The sequence below is a fragment of the Camellia sinensis genome, chromosome 8 (assembly GCF_055761805.1).
Source record: "Camellia sinensis isolate YWXY chromosome 8, ASM5576180v1, whole genome shotgun sequence".
NCBI classification, from domain to species: Eukaryota; Viridiplantae; Streptophyta; class Magnoliopsida; order Ericales; family Theaceae; genus Camellia; species Camellia sinensis.
The window spans coordinates 151,840,256-151,860,968 of record NC_138968.1 but is presented as its reverse complement, the minus strand read 5'-3'; the positions used below and the strand labels follow the sequence as shown (position 1 = coordinate 151,860,968).

At 33.5% G+C, this 20,713-nt stretch overlaps 2 protein-coding genes and 1 long non-coding RNA gene across 3 annotated transcripts; 2 read left to right on the top strand and 1 right to left on the bottom strand.

Annotated features, from left to right (window-relative positions):
• Positions 1 to 190: 190 nt before the first annotated feature.
• Positions 191 to 3,529, bottom strand: LOC114314234 (uncharacterized). The gene is made up of 2 exons (XM_028260689.2): positions 2,945 to 3,529; positions 191 to 1,891 (listed from the first exon to the last, which is right to left on the bottom strand). The coding sequence occupies exons 1-2, from the start codon at positions 3,434 to 3,436 to the stop codon at positions 302 to 304; spliced, it is 2,082 nt and encodes a 693-aa protein (XP_028116490.2). The 5' UTR covers positions 3,437 to 3,529; the 3' UTR covers positions 191 to 301.
• A 5,206-nt stretch (positions 3,530 to 8,735) lies between these two features.
• LOC114314204 (uncharacterized) lies at positions 8,736 to 13,153 on the top strand. The gene is made up of 3 exons (XR_003647409.2): positions 8,736 to 9,271; positions 9,887 to 9,982; positions 12,901 to 13,153. It is a non-coding gene; the product is annotated as an uncharacterized LOC114314204 (long non-coding RNA).
• A 4,212-nt stretch (positions 13,154 to 17,365) lies between these two features.
• LOC114314235 (uncharacterized) lies at positions 17,366 to 17,989 on the top strand. The gene is made up of 2 exons (XM_028260690.2): positions 17,366 to 17,425; positions 17,666 to 17,989. Exons 1-2 carry the CDS (start codon positions 17,366 to 17,368, stop codon positions 17,987 to 17,989), a joined length of 384 nt encoding a protein of 127 aa, XP_028116491.2.
• The last annotated feature ends 2,724 nt before the right edge of the window (positions 17,990 to 20,713 follow it).

The window sequence follows — 20,713 nt, the reverse complement described above, 5'->3', positions numbered from 1 at the left end:
TACTCCACAGAATATTGAAAGGCAGTTAATGTTGTTTTCTGGAGTATTAGCTTAATTTGCTGCTTTGTGTATTTCTAAAATGCATAGGTGGACATGAATTTTTATTTCTTCAATCAGACATGATACTATTTAGTTAATAGAACAAGGTATTTGCTTTTCATTTTTTGAGAGAGAGAGCGATAGAGAATTGTTTTGAACACGATGAGCAAAATAAACTAGTAAACTGCTCTAGTAACAAACATGCAGGTTTTCTTACAACTCTTACACTAGGCAAAGCACTTCTAAGATTTCTTTATGTTAGCTAAAACTCAGTCTCATCTGTTTCTCCCCCACTCTCCTCTCTATTTTCTTCCAACTTGGGTCTGGATTTCCTCAAATCTGTCTCTGCTTCTTGAGTTTCTGCAACTTTCACTTTTTCAGAATTTTGATGTACTCTATCACCATCCCTTGTCTCTACTTGTTTGACACCACCAGCATGTTCCTCCGATTGCCCGAGTTCATCTGATTTCTTCTCACTGGCATCACCTGCAGTCTCATTGGCCTCACTGTCAACAGTTTTGTTCGTTCGCATGTCATCTGGAACAACCACCTCCTGTGCTTTCTCAATTTGTTGATTTTCATTGGCCTCACTGTCAACAGTTCTGTTTGTTCGCACGTCATCTGGAACAACCATCTCCTGCTCATTCTCAATTTGTTGATTTGTGTCAGTATTCCGGCCATTGCCACTCTCATTTTCCACATCTTCGGAATTCTGAGGTTTCAGGGAATTAATTCCGACATTCTTCCAGCTATGATTACCTCGGTGTCTGTCCAATTTCTGCAGTTCATTATCTCTAAGTGTCTTGTATCTTTCGTTTTGCAATGCATCTTTATGAAACCGCCTACTTCGCTTGCTTACATCTTCTTCATTCTCGGCATTCATGCTGCCGTCATTCCTCCTTTTTCTAGCAAGTATTCTCCATCTCTTCTCCTTCGGCTTACTCGCATAACCATGTTTTCCCCTCGCTCTATAACCTGCACCAGCCTGCAAGTCATCTGGCATTTCCATCTTTATTCCACCTCTAGAATTCATCCCGAGTTGCTGATTTTCACCACCTTGTGAATCAAGGTTTTCCCTCTCCTCAATCTGAGCTAGTCCATGTTCTTTACCATCCATCACTTCAGTATCACCATCTTCACTTTTAGTTTTCAACACATCACCATGGCTAACAATTGCCTCGGTTACATTAGCATTTTTTGTTTCTTCTTTAATGCCAAGACCATCTCGAGAATCCTCATTGGCACTCTTTTCAGAATTCTCCAACTTCTGTGAATGTTCACCAGTTGTCTCCCCTGTATCAGCGAATCCCACACTATCTTCTCTTCTATCTTCGTGTCTTGTTGAACCATCACCATCTCTATAAACGGTGTATTCATTTAGGCTTTCATCAACACCTCTATTGGAATTTTCAAAAGCTCTATATCTGGTTGATTCATGGAAACCCCCACTTACTTCTTTCATCCCACCTTCTTCATTTTTGCCCCTCCACGTCATACTTGCTGTTTCTGTTAAATTTACAGCAGGATTCGATGGGTCATCTGTACTGACTGACCAGACTTTGATAGGATATTCAAGACGGTGCTTTAAACCCTCAATTTCAGCTTCCTTCTGCTTCAACGTTTCTGTTAGAGCTATTACTTGAGGATCTTCTTTGCCTGTTTCTATCTCTTTTTCTTGCAGCAACTTGATCTCGTTCTGCTTCTCTTCGAGTGATGACTCCATGTTTCTTTGTTCATCTTTTAGGGAAGAAATTGTAGACTGCATCTCAAGTATCCTACTGTCGAGCGAGTATATCTGTGCTTTCATCTCTTCAGTTTTCTTTTTTGCTTCAATGTTATAGTCTCTTTCCTTCTGCACCAGAAAAAAAGATGAAGATTATATTAACATGTTTTTTCTAACTTCTAGAGATTACAAATCACAGGACTTGGTTTCGAAATATACAACTTGAATGCTGTTTATTGAAATATATAATTGGTTTGGGACCGGGTAAGTGAACGTAGATGGTAATCATTTCCATTTTGATGTGAATTATATTATAACATGTGAAGTAGAGGTCTTACTTATTTTCTTTTGTTTTGGATAATATGGATTTTCTAGGCAACCAAACACTTTCAATGAGAAAATTGGATTTGTGCTTGTAAGGGAGTTAAATTTTTTGAAGTTATCAATTGGAATCACATTGTGAACTTTTTTTATTTATTCAAACCTATAATGAGGAATTTATCTGTTGTAATGTGTTATTGATTTTAAAATTTGCACTTGCATTTTCAGCACATCAAACAGAAATACAAAAAGAGCAAATGATCTAGCAGTTGAACAAGTTTCCGTAGAACTTGGTAGTTGAAAATTGCATCACCCAAAATCCAGTTTATGATAGGGATTTAAAAAATTTAGTCTGTATCCAAAATATTAAAAAAGAAAAGAAAAGAAAAGGTTCAATTTCTTATTTTATTTCATTTCTTTAGATCCTTAGATCCTTTTAGACTAGACCACTTGGAAAAATAAAAAATTTTACACAAATTTTTAAAGAAGGCAAAACTTGAGACATCCGAGTTTATGGCTCGAACCCTATAAAAGCAGCATCTTTTGTGATTCATTTGCATTACTGTAATTGTAAGTTACAAACATCCCATGAGGACAAGCATGGTAGTTGCAGTGAAAGCTATTTCGTCTCATTATTAGTTTAAATTTTTTAAAAAAAAAAAAAATAAAATTACAACTATTGATATGATTGTAATCTTGCATTGGAGTATGCAAAGTAGATTAGTCTGAACTCAGAATATATAGATAGGTAGTTTCCCCGGAAGTGTTAAAACTAAGAAAATAGCCCTGATTATAAAATACATATAATGCAATACAACCATGAGAGAGAGAGAGAGAGAGAGAGAGAGAGAGAGAGAGGACCTGCAAGAGGAGGTGAAGAGAGTAGAGGTCACGGTCTTGCTGTTTGAGGAGGAGGCTGAAAATACGCCTCTCACGAAGCTTGTGAAGAAGCATCACTCCAAATATTGCAGCCCCAAATGCCAAAAGCAGTATCAACATGTATTGCCTCCCTCTGTTCCCACTACTACTGCTACTGTGTCCCTTCATTGTTCCCCCCTTCATCTCTCTCTCTCTCTCTCTAGTAGGCAAGTCGAAATGGGTCACAAGAAAGAAAGAAATGGTGCTCTTTCTCTCTCTTTTGTTATATACTATGTATGTGTTATATATCACAGCTTTTGTGTTGCTTCTCATCCAAAAAGGACCTTCAAACTGCTCTTGCTTCTCTCTCCCTCTTTCTATATACACACGCATTACGCATATATTAAGGGAGAGAGAGAGAGAGAGAGAGAGAGAACTTGTAGTGGCGGAGATAACAAGGTTGAAGATGCATGGGAATTGTGTCCAAGCGCCCATTCTGGTCACTTTCGTCTCCTTTTGCTTTTTTTTTTTTCCCTTCTATTTTTCAATATTGTAATATTAATTTTAAGGTAAATTACAGTTTCACCTCTAAAGAATAGGGTTTTTTTTATTTTATTTTATATCATTTTGGGTCCCTAAACAAAAGATTTTCTGTCTCACTTTCATTTTTTAATTATATTAATCTCGTGTTACACTTTAATCCAAATTCAATTGTCAACTTCTGTTACAATAATTTTGATATTTAAAAACTAAGAAATCAAAACCCAAAGCTAACTAAATCCAATCCAACCCAAACCCGACTCACAAAGCCAAAACCCACAACCCAACCGGTTTGCCCCATCCCTCGTCAATCTCCCCATTTCCTTCATTTTAAACTCCTCTACCTCTAACCTCTACATCTTCCTTCCCTACCCAGATCCCTATAGTTGAAACCCAATGTATATTACTTGGGCATGGATCGAGTTTGAGTAGGTTTTGGATTGTCTTGTGCAATGTGGCATTTTGTGTCAAATAATCTTGACAATCATTGTAAATTGGATCAAACTGAGAAACAAGTAATAGTTTAAGGACTAAAATTTATGGGTAAAAGTGTAATTTATTTACATTAAAAATAATTTTAAAAAAATGCTACACAAACAAATTATATATTTTTATTATTTACTTTCTTAATATCAAAATAAGTAATTTTGGGAGAAAAAAAGTTTGTGAAGGTATAATTCATTAAATCTTATGCTAAATTTGGTACAACATACAATGTATAACAATGTGAACTTTTTACTACTCTAATAGTACTTTCTTTTCATTTGTTGAAGTTACCATGTATCAGAGATTATACCAATTCCATATTGTAGCTGGCTCTAAATCTTTTAAACCCAAATAAGAAGAAAAGAGAACATATATAGTTTGTGGAAAGCACCACACTCTAATACTACAAATAGATTAAAAATTTCTAGTCAACTTTCTAAAGTGACTGCGTTTTTTAAGGCATAAGGAAGTTTTAGAATATAACACGCATGTCATGTTATGCATATGAGAGAGAGAGAGAGATCAAAAGCTTTTGTAGTTGATTCAAGTTGAAGCAGAGACCACGAAAAGGAGAAGAAAGGAAAGTAGACAAAGAAATTTAAGCAATCCAAGATTGTAGTAACTTTTTTGGCAAGATTGTAATCATTCAGCAAGGATTCTCTGTCCCTAAATAATCATATCCCTCTGTCCCAAATCACTCACATTCATTAAATCATATGAGAATCTTAAAATGTGAAAATCTCAAGACATCCAATAGTTGTGAGTGATTTGAAATAGGGAGACAGAGTTATTTGGAGACAGAGGATCCTTTGCCGTAGTCATTTAGTGAAAGGAAAATTGATCTAATTTGTATTTATTTATTTGAAAAAAAGTATAATTGATTTTAGAAGAAGATTAAGCAAGGTCACGTGCACCTTGTGGGAGGAGAAGAAAAAGATGTTGGCATAACCTATTTTAGTTCATCTTTTTATCTTTTGTGGGTCACATCAATCAACATTTCTTCTCTACTTTTTTACATATCTTTTTATAAAAAGTCAAAAAATACACTTATTAATACATTTCAAACCAAAGAATACGAAGGAGGCTTGAACACATGCAATGAAACTTTCAAACGGAGGGTGCATGAAAGCATGACATGGCATTATTCTTTTTAAATATTAATATGAAAGGAAAAGTTATGAAACTTATGATTTTAGGCTTGATTTCATAAACCCCACACAAAAAAAGTTTATTTTAGGAAATTGGTTAAAAGTTATTTTTTTGATTTTTTTGTTTTTGAAAAAAACATGTAAAAAGATGATTTGATCCAAAATAAGTTAAAAATCAAAATTTAACTATTAGTCAAAGGCCCAAAACAACCAAAAGTATATATCTTTTTTTTTGTCCTTTTGTTATATAAAAATAAATTTACATATGCAATTAAATTATCAAAAAAATATTAAAAATATACATACATGTTATTTTGTTATATAAAAATAAGTTTAAATGCACAATTAAATTATCAAAAAAATATTAAGAATTTGCATGTCACTATGATGAACCCATTAGACATGTCATTATTTGCTATTATTTTCACTTGAGATGGGTATACACTTTAAATAATTTTGTGCAAAAGTCTACATGCACATAACTAAGTAATTTAGTGAAATAATCTGTGATGGTTATTCATTTAAATACTTTAAATCATAATAATTATTTATTTTTATAAATATAAATATGAGTAGATGAAAGGATTAACGATATCTGATAATTTAATTTTTTACAGGTATGTTCTGTTCGATATACTCTAAAATGTGAATGATTTGAATTATCAAAATGAACCTTGAAATGAACCCATTTGACTGCACAACAATGACTATTATGCCCTCAGCACAACAATCACCCCAAATCCTCCTAGAATTTGGTAGGTATATTTTGCTACTTTAATGATTGATTCTCTGCCTGTGAAATTATTCAGCTTGTTTGGTTCCAGTTTTCAGAAAACAATTTTCAAAAAATTTTATTTTTTTATTTTTTGTATTTTAATATTTTTAATGAATTTTTTTAATATTTTAAACAATTTTTTTTTTAATTTTTAGACACGCCTAACATAAACACACTTGAAAAGTATAATATTTGTGAAAAAAATCTTTAAAAATGCACTAAATACCAAAAAATACAAAAAAAAAATACAAAAATTTAGTACATTTTAGTATTTTTTTGTATTTATTAATTTTTTAAAATATTTTTTTACAAATATTTTACTATTTAGATATATCTAAGTAAAGTACATCTAAAAAAGTAAAAAAAATTACTTAAAATTTAAAAAATATTCACTAAAAACAAAAAAAATACGAAAAACAAAAAACTCATTTTTAAAAAAATTAAATTCAAAAAACTAAAACCAAACATACTGATTGATTTTTTTTAATAATTTAATTATATGTATATAAATTTATTATAAAAATCAAACAAATTTATTGAAAAGAAGTACATGCCCCCCCCCCCCCCAAAAAAAAAAAAAAAAAACTTCAGAATATCACCCAGAATTCAAATTGTGTTGGTCCACAATACAAAAGGTCTTAATATATAAAAACTGATTGAATAGTTTACATTTATTTCTTATATAATGAACCGACGCTTGAAATGAATTTTCAATGCATTTTTGAATATTTTTTTGAGAAAGTTTTCTAATCCCTAACATCACTGATCTATAAATTGGTATATTTAGGCAGCCCATCTATTCTTCATAGATTTCAAATTGAAGGAGGCCTTCTAACCATAAACAACTCATAGCCCAAAGTAAATAAAATTACAAAATAAAATAATAATAATAATAATAATAATAATAATAATCACATGGATAAGAGAAATTTATTAGAAAACCATTTTTCAAATATTTGTATCTCAATTAGTTCATAAAATATTCTTATATTCTAATAAATTCTATTATTTAGATATTTGATCTACCAAATTCTAATTATTATATTTAAGGTATTTTTTAGACATTTTTACTCTTACAAATATTTTTTAAACGGTTAACAATTTAGTGATGTGAACATTCCTATTTGACAATATAAATATTCATATTAATGATGTGAACATTCACATCACGGAACATTTACACTATAAATGTGAATATTATTAAGGGTATTTTGACAACTATGTCACCCGTAATACTCATTAGAACCTAAAAAAATAATGTGGAATAAATTGAACCGAAGAGCATCTCCAAGGGGATAGTTAAACAAGGCTTGTTAGGCATTTTAGCCAATGTAAGTCTAATTTTGAGCTCCAATAAGCTAGCTATTGGGCTAGTTATTTTACCATCCTATTTTTTTTGTGGTTACAATTGAAGAGCCCTAGAGGCTTTCTAAACAATTATGTATGTATATATTTTAGATTTTTGTATATTTATATCTTGGATTTGGGATTTTGGGATTTTATATATTATATATATGTGTGTGTGTGTGTATGTAGCAATTTGATATGTTCTTTCAATTCTGTTTGATGAATTACGGAATAACTTAGTTTGTATTTTGTATTTTGTATTTTTTTCTCCTCATTCTACAGGTTTTGTATGTTTGTATGGGCAAATGTATTATTATTGCAAATTTATATTAGTAAAATATCAACCATTAGTATTTTTTTATTTTAAAAATTAATTAAGTTAGTTTAAATAATTAGCTAAAATAAAGAGTGTGATTGGAGAACACAATAACTAAAGTAATTAAGTAAAATAAAGAGTGTACTTTTTTTATACTTTAACTAGTGAAAAGTAAAAAGTGTGACTGAAATTGCTCTAAGTAAGTGAAAAAGAATTTATGAAAAAATGCCCCTATGAATAATGTTATGATACACACCGGTGTCATACCATATGCAAGTTATTATATTTGTAATATTGATTATCACAAATGTCATAATTCAATTCTATAGAGTCAACAATGAGAAAAAAAAAATAATGACTAAATATCACATAAAGTACAAAACTAGAGATCTTAAATCATAAATCATAACTAATATTTCAAAATTCATAACTAAATATCATAAAAATCATAATTACGAGCATAGAATGTCTCAATTATTATACATAATTTCATTTCTTACTCAATTGCCAACCGAAGATATATAATAACATCTTCATTATAATAAATACTTGGAAGATTTATTAATTGTGTCGGGACGTAAGCAAATATAATAAAAAAAAACAATGATTCAGATCACTAAAAAATACATCATTAATAGTACTAATGTATTAAAAATGAAAAAAAAAACATAAAAAGTGGGCGGGGTCTATTACCACGTCATTAGTGCTCTCCTAATTCTCTTTTTTTAGTGTTTCCAAGCATTTTTCATAAAAAAATAAGCTTATACGTAGATTTTTTTATATATATTTCTTCTGAATAAACAACTTGAAATATTGAAGACAGTGAATATTTTTGAAAAATATATCAATTTATTTATTTTATTCGTAAGTAAAAAAAAAAAAAAAAAAAAAAAAAAAAGTGAATTGATGGAGGTCTCAATCACCGTTTCCAAATCGGCGAAGGATTAGGGTTTTACATCATTAAAAGTCAAAAAATAATAATTTTTAACATATTTTTCAAAACAACACTCTGTTTGACAGTTGGGAAACTGTTGGACATTAAGAGGGGCACCTCTCTTTATACCTTTTTGAGAAGTAGATGGTTTTGCATATGTAGAGACAAGACAAAATTTTATAAATAAAAAAAAAAGAAAAAAAAAAGAAAAGACATTAGTTCAGTTGATCTTAATACAAGTGTCTGCCTTTGTTCAGGTGAGCATTCAGTAAAACAGAGGATTATAGTAATTTTCACAAGATATGTAAAATTTCTTGATTTGGTTTTGTTGGTTGATTGGAGTGAGTTTGAATATAATTTGAATTAGTTTTCTTTGTTTTTTAATAAAAATTGAATTACACAAAAAATAATAATAAAAATAAAAAATGAATTAGTTATGTTTGTAATTTTGCAAATGCATCAAGTTGTGTTTAGTCTTTTGTGGATGCAACACAGCTTAACTTTAGATAAGTTCAATTCCAAAGTGTTCTTTTAAAGTTTCTTACTTGCATCTCTGTTTTGTGCCAAATCAAATGGGTTACAATTTTTTTCTTTTCTTTTACAATTTACCCTTTTGTATTGCTAATGACATTAAACATAGTGAGCATGCAGCCCTGACGTTCATCTTTGGAGCAGCCAAGAAGAGTGCAGAACACTTTATTCAATCAGACGAGAATGGGGTATGAGATTAGAGAAGCCATTGTTACTCAAGTAATCTTTCCGAAGATTTTTATTCTGGTGAGAGGTGAATTTCGAATCTTTTATGTTGTGTTTGGTTGGGGGATTTGAGGAGGGATTTGGAAAGGGAAAGGGAAAAGGTGTGTGAAATTAGGTGAAATATAGATATATTTTATTCACATTTCACCTACCTTTTCTATTTCTCTTTCCAAATCCTTCTCCAAATCCTCCAACCAAACACAGCATCTTACTTGCTTTCCTCATCCATGCAATATCTAATTTTTCATGATCTCAAGTGACATCTGTGAGGTAGATTGGATGTTTTACAACCTTACTTGGACTGCTTTTATATGATCTGTGATGAAATAGTAAATGTTAGCAATTCAGAACTCTTTCAATCCCAACAGTAGACAGTCTTTCCAAAAGATTTTTAGTAGAACAACAAAGCTATCTCTGACGTCAGTTTAGGATCTAAATCTGCCCAGATATGGAGAATGTTTAGTAAAATAGAACTTCTTTTGTTTTATAGTTGCACAGTTGATATCCAAGGATATGAATATTGCAAGTTACATTTTTTGTTTTTCAAGAATATTTTCAAGCTCATTCATTATCATTATTATTATTATTATTTTTTCACACTCTTCCATTTTCATCATTAGGAACACAATTTTTTGTATTACAGGTTTGCATTATTATAGTGAATGAAGGCACTGAATCAAGAAAGGCAACAGAATATTGCCGCGTAGCAGAAGTTTCAATAAGGCCATATTTGTTGACTGTAAGTAGAATACTATATGTGGAGCATATTGAGTTACTTGGGATTAAAAGCTCAACTAGAAATTCAATGCCAACTTCTAGAGTTCTCTGATTTTTCAATTTGGTCCCAAACTTTACTCATTAAGCACCATGCAATCATCCTTCTACAAGAACTGTGATGACCGTGTTGGGTATATATCCTTAGTAGAGTTTGGAACCCAATTAGTTTCTTAAAGAATTTTCATTTGGTTTGGTTTAAGTATAATATATTTTTATATATTATATCTAATTTGTGGAGACCCAATCTAATTTGATTACAGCTAGGGTTTTGATAAAACAAACTCTAGAATTAACCATATATAAATATTGTTTTGTCTTTTCTCGGCATATCTAGCGGCAACCGAATAATTTTTGGTCAGTGAGATAATGCTTGAGTTGATCAATCAACTTGGTGGTATTTAAGTTTGGTGGAGTGATTTGTTCAAGCTTTGAAAATTACTCCGTTCGTGGCTGGTTTGAATTTGGCTTATTTGGGTTATTTTTTTAGGTCTTCTTCAACTTTGGTTTTGAAGATTTTGATTCATCTATTTTGTGAAGTCTTTTCTCTTATTTATTTGTGATTATTTGGAATTCACCTAAAGGTGATTTTGTGAGACCATTCGTGTCTCGTTTGTAATCGTTTGGAAACTTATTTGGTTGATAGTGAAATCAGATTTCGATCCCGTAGACGTACCTCACATTGAGAGAACCACGTAAAATTCTTGTGTTACTTTTGATTTAATTTTTCCGCATTAGTTTTTATTCCCATTGATTGATTTATTTGTGGGAAATCATATTTTCCCTAACAGACCCCAACCTCCAAACTAGTGTATAATGATAGTTTACAAAGTCTAATTGCATGATTATGTGTTATTTATGCGATTACATGCTTAATTTTGCGATTATCTGTGATTACATAGAATATCTGTTCGAATTGACAACTTAGATACAGAAATTGAGAGCTTAGATGACTTCAGAAACTGAAATTGACTAGCCCAATAGGCTAATTAGAATATTTAGAATTTTATTGTAACTTTAATTGAAAATTGATTTGGATCAATATAATTAGAATAAACTGATTGAATTATTTAGAATTAAGCCTAATTAGTTTACCTTAATCACATCATGTGATTAGGCTAACTTAATCACACCATATAAATAGCTCTAAATAAGCTTATGAGCTCATATATACACACTTGGCTGAGAATTGAGAGAGAATGAGGGAGAGTTCAACATTTAGAGAGAGAAAGAGGAGATTGAAGTGAATTGCTAGAGTTTTGGTGAATTGAGCTAGTCCAACACTTGAATTCACACATTAGGTATGAAACTCAAGCCAAATTCTTGGAATCAAGTCATTTAGAAACTAAGTTCATAGAGTTATGGGATCATTTGTTTGAATTTGAATAAGTTGAGCATGAATTACCATGGATGTGATGAATTTGAGTTGAATTCTGCACATGCATGCTTGATCTTTCATTTTGAGCTAAGATTTCTTGAAATTCATACATACATGAAGCTTAGGAGGCATGAGCTTGAAGATCATCCATGAATTCATGCATTTCATATCACTTAGTGGTGTTTTAACATAAACGAGGCTTAATCCATAACATGCATGGTTTCAACTTGGAAATTTAAGCTTGAACTTGGACAATTGAAGCATGATTTTGAGCAAATGGTTTTAAATTGGAAGTATATTCATGTTATGTAATGATTTTCCAAGTTTTTGTACAAAAAACACAAGTTTTGAGGCTTTGAATATCAACCTGAAACTCAAACACAGTTCTGAAAATTCCAGAATTCGTATTGTTCGCTCGAGCGAGAAAAATCGAGCTTGAGCATGAAAATCGAGCTTCCAGAAGTTTTATAAAATTTTACAAGCCGCTCGAGCGACCAAAGTGGTGCTCGAGCGAGGACCCTTTTTCTCAGTCTTCCGCTCAAGCGACCGTCAAGCGGGAATTTCATGCAACCAGTACTTTTGCAGACCGCTCGATCGAAGACCTTGTTTTCAGCAAAATTTTACCAACTCTTTTAAGTGCATATTTACATCCTTATGCCACTCCTAGTGTTCTTAGGCACCATTTGGACTTATATAATCATGGAATAAGCTAGTAACACATAAAGAGAATTGAATTAAAATGAGTTGGTGCCTCAATTGTATTTCTGTTATGTGTTTGTTTAGATGGACACCTGAGGCTTAGTGACAACATAAACTACTGTGAGTAATAACTTTATAAAGATATGTTCAAGTAATATTTATTTTCAAAAATGTTATTGTAATCGAAATCGATATATGATTGATTGATTGGTTTACTGAAGTACTATTTGTTGCTAATGAATGAGGTTCATTTTTGAAAGTAAACTCGTGGCATCCTTTAGTGAGGCCCTTGCTTGGGGGAAATTAATACCATGGCCCACTGTTAAATAGGCTCTTGCCTGGGGGAAATTAATACCATGGCCCATTGCTAAATAGGCCCTTGCTTGGGAGAAGTTAATACCATGGCTCATTGTTCAGTAGGCACTTGCCTTGGGGATATAATACAATGGTCCATTGGCCCTCGCTCGATGGAAACAAAACCGTGGCCCATTGGATAATTGAATATGATATATTAATTGACCCTTGAGGTCCCATTGCTATTGATACATTGTTACTCTATTGGATGTACCACGTAATTTGTCATTGAATGAGAATTGTTATAGGGATAACACGGAACATTGAGAATTGAATTGAAATCGGAGTTGTATAGAATATGCTATTGATCAATGGTTTTGTTCATCGCAAAGGATTCACATGATGGCTAATTTAATTGGTATTTGTACTAGGGTGGAACTTCATTCGTATAACCTCTTTATTCTGCTATTGCTCATTGGGCACTAGCTCACTATTTATGTATATATATGTAGGTGAGCAAGTTGAACATCAAGGATAGAGATCGCCTCGGAGTCACCCCGTAGTCAGCCTTTTGTGGAGCTCCCGTGAAGGGGCCAACTTGGTCTCGCAAAGAGTCAAGCGAAGTCTAAACCCCTTTTTATTTTGAACCTTGGTTAAATTTTGGTAATAGGGGTTTTAATTTGTACATGTTGATAAGTTTGGATTGTGGCTGAACTTCTTCTTTTGAATATTTATGTATATAAATATATGCACTTCTCTTTGGAATTGATGTATAGTGTTAATGTGAACTCTTCATTTATGCACAGCTCGATGGACTTCTTCTATATTTAATTTGATTCTGCTAAGCCACATAATTTATATCAATTTGATTTGTTCCGATGAAGGTCGTAAGTAATCTATGATTATTGGCTGGTCATGACGCTAAACCCATAGGGACGAGTTTGGGTCTTGACAGAATGGTATCAGAGCACGAGTTATATCTCACTCACTTGTCCATTGAGCTATAGAAAGTCTAGAAGAGACTTCAGGATTTCATTCATGTGTAATTAAATATTAGAGTGAGATAAATTGTATGATTATATGTTTCGAATATGTACATCTGGACATATTTTATTTGTTGTGTTTATCATAATACAAGTTTTATATAGAAAATGGTAAGGACAAGGGGGGGGATAAGCTAGAGGAGGTAACCTTCTCAAGATTGGATAGAATAGAGCAAATAATGCAAGACATGGCTGAAGCCATAAGGCAACAACAGCAGTGGCAACAACAACAACAACCACTACCCCCACCTCCAGCTCCAGGGTGTCAGCCGGAGACTTGCACTACTACTTTGACTAGAGAATTTAAGAAGATGAAGCTATCAGTGTTTCATGGTGGAATTGAACCATTGAAGACCGAAACTTGGGTCTTAGAAATTGAAAAATTGTTTGAAGTGTTTCCATGTACCAAAGCCCAAAAGGTACAACTAGCTACATTCATATTGGAAGATGATACAAGGCGTTGGTGAATGTTGGTTCAGGATGATAATAAGGATGTTACTTGGGCTCTTTTTCTGGAAATCTTCTACGAGAAATATTTTCCCCAATGTGTATGGGACAGAAAGACAGCTGAATTCATGGAACTCAACCAAAGAAATAAGTCAATTGCTGAATATGAGGCTCAGTTTACAGAATTAGCTCAATTTGCACCTCACATGGTAAGTACAGATTATAAAAAGGCTAGACAATTTGAGAGAGGTTTGCGTGATCCAATTTTGGATAAAATCAACGTGCTCAAATTGCCGACATACATGGATGTGTTTGATAGGGCGCTAATAGCATTAAGAAATGTGGCCAATCGTAAACAGAACTTCAAATGGAATGGCAGGAGGCAGAATTTTAATGAGAGGACACCATCAACAAATAAGAAGTTGAAGTCTGGGAATTCCAGCAATTCAGGGTTAACCCAAAATGGCAACTCAGTACTTACTTGTACCATTTGTGGAAAAAAAAGCACCGAGGTGTTTGCTATCACACTACGGGGGCTTGCTACCAGTGTGGAAAGATAGGGTATATGGCGAAAGATTGCACACAGTCGCGTCAGAATAGTAACCAAGATGCCACGAACTCGATTGGATCAGTTCCTACAACAAGACCAACTACAACACCGTCTACCACAAGAAATGAACAGAGGCAGGGAAAAGTCTTTGCACTGATTCTGGGGGATACTCGAAATACTAAGGCAGTAGTGTCAAGTACAATCTCCATTTGTGGTAAACCTGCTTATGTTTTAATAGACTCAGAGTCTACACATTCATTTGTTTCTATGGTTTTTGCTGAAACTCTGAATAAACCTATGGAAACATTGAACTATATACTATGTGTTGCATCACCTACGGGAGGATCCATGCTATGTTCAACTGTATTCATTGCATGTGAATTATTTCTCGGGAATGCTGTTTTGTATGCTGATTTAATACCTTTAGACATAAGACATTTTGATGTTATTTTGGGTATAGATTGGCTAGCTAAATACTATGCAACTATTGATTGTGCCTTGAAACGAGTAATATCCTGACCTCTCGGACAAGATGAATTTTATTTTGAGAGAAAATGGATAGTTCCACCACCGTACCTCATATCTGCCATGAAAGCCCAAAAACTAATAAATAAGGGTTGTCAAGGGTATTTGTGTAGTGTAATAACTAAACCAACTATAGACATTACTCTAGAAAACATACCAGTGGTAAAAGATTTTCCTGATATGTTTCCAGATGAATTACCCGGCCAACTTGTTGATAGAGAGATTGAATTTATAATTGATGTAATACTGGGAACTCAACCAATTTCTAAAACTCCCCACCACATGTCTACTATTGAAATAAAAGAATTGAAAACTCAGTTGCAAGAATTACTTGATAAGGGGTTTATCAAACCGAGTACATCACCATGGAGAGCGCCGGTTCTTTTTGTAAAAAAGAAAGATGGGACCCTCCGGCTATGTATTGATTACAAGGAACTCAATAAGGTAACAGTGAAGAATAAATATCCATTGCCACGTATTGGCGACCAGTTTGATCAGTTGCAAGGGGCACAAATATTCTTAAAAATTGACTTGAGATCGAAGTATCATCAACTGAAGGTTAAGACTGAGAACATTGAAAAGACCGCTTTTCGGACCAGGTATGGGCATTATGAATTTTTAGCTATGCCTTTTGGTGTTACAAATGCACCTGCAACATTTATGGACTTAATGAATAGAATTTTCAAACCCTTCCTAGACGACTTTGTTGTTGTATTTATTGATGACGTCTTAATTTATTCTAAGAGTAAGGATGAACATGAACAACATCTGAGAGTAACTCTTCAAACACTTAGAGAAAAACAATTGTATGAGAAATTCAAAAGGTGTAAATTTTGGCTTGATGAAATTGCATTTTTGGAGCATATCATTAATAAAGATGGCATATCTGTTGATCCTCATAAAATTGAAGCAATCATTAATTGGCCTATTCCGACTAATATATCAAAACTTCGTAGTTTTATGGGATTGGCAGGGTATTACCGAAGATTTGATAGAGACTTTTGAAAAGTTGTTGTACCATTGACTCAGTTGACTCGAAATAGGGAACCATTTGTGTAGACGAATCAGAGGGAAATAGCCTTTCAAGAGTTGAAGACAAGACTGACTACAGCTCTCATTCTTACTATTCCCTTAGGTACCGAAGGTTTTATGATCTTTATTGATGCATTTTATAAGGGCTTGGGTTGTGTTTTAATGCAGAATAGCAAGGAGGTTGCATATGCCTATCGACAATTGAGGCCACATGAAAAGAACTACCCTAAACATGATTTGGAACTTACTGCAGTGGTGTTTGCATTAAAGATATGGTGTCACTATTTGTATGGTGTCAAATGTGAAGTGTATACAGATCATAAGAGTTTGAAATACTTTTTCACACAGAAGGAGTTGAACATATGTCAAAGGCGATGGCTTGAATTAATCAAAGATTATGATTTGCAAATTCACTATCACCCAAGCAAAGCCAATATTGTGGCAGATGCGCTTAGCAGAAAGAGTGTGGGGAATCTTGCTTGTTTACTCACAGATCAAAGAGAGCTGCTACTGGAGTTCAAAAAACTCAAAATTGAAGTGGTGCCTTTTGAACAAGATGGCTTGATAGCCGCAATGTCTGCCGAGCTTGCTATTATCTAGGAAATTAAGCAGAAACAAATAAATGATGAGTTCTTGAAGAAGATTTGTGATGAACTTGACACCAAGCCTAAACCAGGATTCATAATTGAAAACTCCGTGTTGAAATATGAAGGGAGATTGTGTGTTCCGAATTATGCAGATTTAAAAAGGAAAATTTTGGAGGAGACTCACAAGTTAATGTTTTCTATGCATCCAGGAAACACTAAAACGTACCAAGACTTGAAGTTAGTGTATTGGTGGCCTAACATAAAAAGGGAAATTGTCGACTTTAACTCTTACAATGCCAGTAAGTAAAAGCAGAGCATCAGAAGCCAGCAGGTTTACTTCAGTCTCTCCCTATTCCGAAGTGGAAATGGGAACATATCACCATGGACTTTGATGTTGGCCTACCTCGGACACCTAGAGGTATGGACTCTATTTGGGTCATAGTTGATAGATTGACTAAATCTGCTCACTTTTTTGCTGTAAAGACATTATTTACTTCATATAGACTTGCTACTATCTACATTGATGAGATTATCATGGAGTTTAGTGTCTATTATATCAGATAGGGATCCTAAATTTGTCTCTAGATTTTGGCATAGTCTACAGGATGCAATGGGAACATAATCGAGATTTAGTACAGCATTTCATCCACAGACCGATGGGCAAACCAAAAGGACTATTCAAACCTTAGAAAACATGCTTCGTATGTGCGTATTGGATTTTCAAGGCAGTTAGGAAACTTATTTGCCATTGGCCGAATTTGCTTATAATAACAGTTTTCACACGAGTATCGATATGGCACCATATGAGGCACTATATGGCAGAAAAGGTAGATCGCTAGTTTATTGGACAGAGGTTTGTGATAAGGCTATTTATGGGACTAAACTTGTGTAAGAGACAACCAAAAAGATTAAAATCATTCAACAAAGGCTCAAAACTGCACAAAGCCGACAGAAAAATTATGCGGATCAGCGAAGAAGGGACTTAGAATACGAGGCAGGAGATCATGTATTCATCAAGGTGACACCAAAGAAGGAGCAGGTAAGATTTGGCAAAAAGAGAAAACTAACTCCTCACTATATTGGACCATTTCAGGTCCTTGAAAAGTTGGGTCCTGTTGCATATCGTATTGCCTTGCCACCAGGAATAGAACAAGTGCATAATGTTTTCCATGTATCTATGCTTCCTGGGAATTTTAGAGACCCGTTCCATGTGATTGACCACCACCGGATTGCTCTAGATGAGAATATGATGTATGAAGAATGGCCTGTGCAAATTATTGATCGGCAAGTGAAACAATTGAGAAACAAAACTATACCTATGGTGAAAGTAGAGTGGAAGGAACATTATAGGAAAGAGGCCACTTGGGAAAAGGAGGAAGAGATGCGGCAACGGTATCCACATTTGTTTCCATCTTAAGGTAACTTAAGTTTGGAGGACCAAACTTTCTAAGGAGGAGAGACTGTGACGACCCCGACCTCCGAACTAGTGTATAATGCTAGTTTACTAAGTCTGATTGCATGATTATGTGTTATTTATGCGATTATATGCTTAATTTTGTGATTATCTGTCATTACATGGAATATCTGTTCAAATTGACAACTTAGATATAGAAATTGAGAGCTTAGATGACTTTAGAAACTGAAATTGACTAGCCCAATAGACTAATTAGAATATTTAGAATTTTATGGTAACTTTAATTGCAAATTGATTTGGATCAAAATAATTAGAATAAATTGATTGAATTAATTAGAATTAAGCCTAATTAGTTGACCTTAATCACACCTTATAAATAGCTCTAAATAAGCTTATGAGCTCATATATACACACTTGGCTGAGAATTGAGAGAGAATGAAGGAGAGTTCAACATTTAGAGAGAGAAAGAGGAGATTAAAGTGAATAGCTAGAGTTTTGGTGAATTGAGCTAGTCCAACACTTGAATTCACACATTAGGTATGAAACTCAAGCCAAATTCTTGGAATCAAGTCATTAGAAACTAAGTTCGTAGAGTTATGGGATCATTTGTTTGAATTTGAATAAGTTGAGCATGAATTACAATGGATATGATGAATTTGAGTTGAATTATGCACATGCATGCTTGATCTTTCATTTTGAGCTAAGATTTCTTGAAATTCATACATGCATGAAGCTTAGGAAGCATGAGCTTGAAGATCATCCATGAATTCATGCATTTCATATCACCTAGTGGTGTTTTAACATAAACGAGGCTCAATCCATAACATGCATGGTTTCAACTTGGAAATTCAAGCTTGAACTTGGACAATTGAAGCATGATTTTGAGCAAATGGTTTTAAATTGGAAGTATATTCATGTTACGTAATGATTTTCCAAGTTTTTGTTCCAAAAACACAAGTTTTGAGGCTTTGAATATCAACCTTGAAACTCAAACATAGTTTTGGAAATTTCAGAATTCATACTATTCGCTCAAGTGAGAAAAATTTCACTCGAGCATGAAAATTGAGCTTCTAGAAGTTTTATAAAATTTTACAAGCTGCTTGAGTGACCAAAGTGGCGCTTGAACGAGGACCTTTTTTCTCAGTCTTCTGCTCGAGCGACTGTCAATCAGGAATTTCATGTAACCAATACTTTTGCAAACCGCTAGAGCGACAGAAGTTACGCTCGAGCGACCACCTTTGTTTTTGAGCTGCCGCTCGAGCATAGGAAGTTGCGCTCGAGCGAAGACCCTGTTTTCAGCAAAATTTTACCAACTTTTTAAGTGCATATTTGCATCCTCATGCCACTCCTAGTGTTCTTAGGTACCATTTGGACTTATAATCATGGAATAAGCTAATAACACATAAAGAGAATTGAATTAAAATGAGTTGGTGTCTCAATTGTATTTTTGTTATGTGTTTTGTTTAGGTAAACGTCCGAGGCTTAGTGACAACATAAACCACTGTGAGTAATAACTTTATAAAGATATGTTCAAGTAATATTTATTTTCAAAAATATTATTGTTATCAAATCGATATATGATTGATTGATTAGTTTACTGAAGTACTATTTGTTACTAATGAATGAGGTTCATTTTTGAAAGTAAACTCGTGGCATCGTTTAGTGAGGCCCTTGCCTAAGGGAAATTAATACCATAGCCCATTGTTCAATAGGCCCTTGCTTGGGGGATATAATACCATGGCCAATTGGCCCTTGCCCAAGAAAAACAAAACCATGGCCCATTGGATAATTGAATATGATATATTAATTGACCCTTGAGGTCTCATTGCTATTGATACATTGTTACTTTATTGGATGTACCACGTAATTTGTCATTGAATGAGAATTGTTCTTGGGATAACACGGAACATTGAGAATTGAATTGAAATTGGAGTTGTATAGAATATGCTATTGATCAATGGTTTTGTTCGTCGCGAAAGATTGACATGATGGCTAATTTAATTGATAGTTGTATTGCTGTGGAACTTCATTCATATAACCTCTTTATTCTGTAATTGCTTATTGGGAACTAGCTCACCATTTATGTATGTATATGTAGGTGAGCAAGTTGAACATCAAGGATAGAGGTTGCCTCGGAGTCACCTCGTGGTCAGCCTTTTGTGAAGCTCTCGTGAAGGGGCCAACTTGGTCTCGCGAAGAGCCAAGCGAAGTCTAAACCCCTTTTTTGTTTTGAACCTTGGTTAAATTTTGGTAATAGGGGTTTTAATTTGTACATGTTGATAAGTTTGGATTGTGGCTGAACTTCTTCTTTTGAGTATTTATGTATATAAATATATGCACTTATCTTTGGAATGGATGTACAGTGCTAATGTGAACTCTTCATTCATGCATAGCTCGATGGACTTCTTCTATATTTAATTTGCTTCCACTAAGCCTCATAATTTATATCAATTTGATTTGTTCCAATGGATGCCGTAAGTAATCTATGATTACTGACCGGTCATGACGCTAAACCTATAAAGGCGGGTTTGGGTCTTGACATGAACCAAACTACTTAAGCTTGGGATTGGTTTCCACTCAAATCAAAGGCCAAGCTTGATATTATTTAGCAACATAAAAGAAAATGTCATTTTCACATCATCTACTCCACCCAATACATTTAATTGATTAATTTCTTCCCTTTTTTTTTTTTTCTTTTCAGGTCTTGAGAACATTATTCATTGTAGG

Excerpts from the sequence above, each read along its gene's own strand:
- LOC114314235 (XM_028260690.2), top strand. The coding sequence starts at position 17,366 with ATGGCACCATATGAGGCACTATATGGCAGAAAAGGTAGATCGCTAGTT. Across the intron at positions 17,426-17,665 it reads CGCTAGTTTATTGGACAGAG|GTCCTTGAAAAGTTGGGTCC; the intron begins GTTTGTGATAAG and ends GGACCATTTCAG.
- LOC114314234 (XM_028260689.2), bottom strand. The coding sequence starts at position 3,436 with ATGGGCGCTTGGACACAATTCCCATGCATCTTCAACCTTGTTATCTCC. Across the intron at positions 1,892-2,944 it reads CTCTTCACCTCCTCTTGCAG|AAGGAAAGAGACTATAACAT; the intron begins GTCCTCTCTCTC and ends TTTCTGGTGCAG.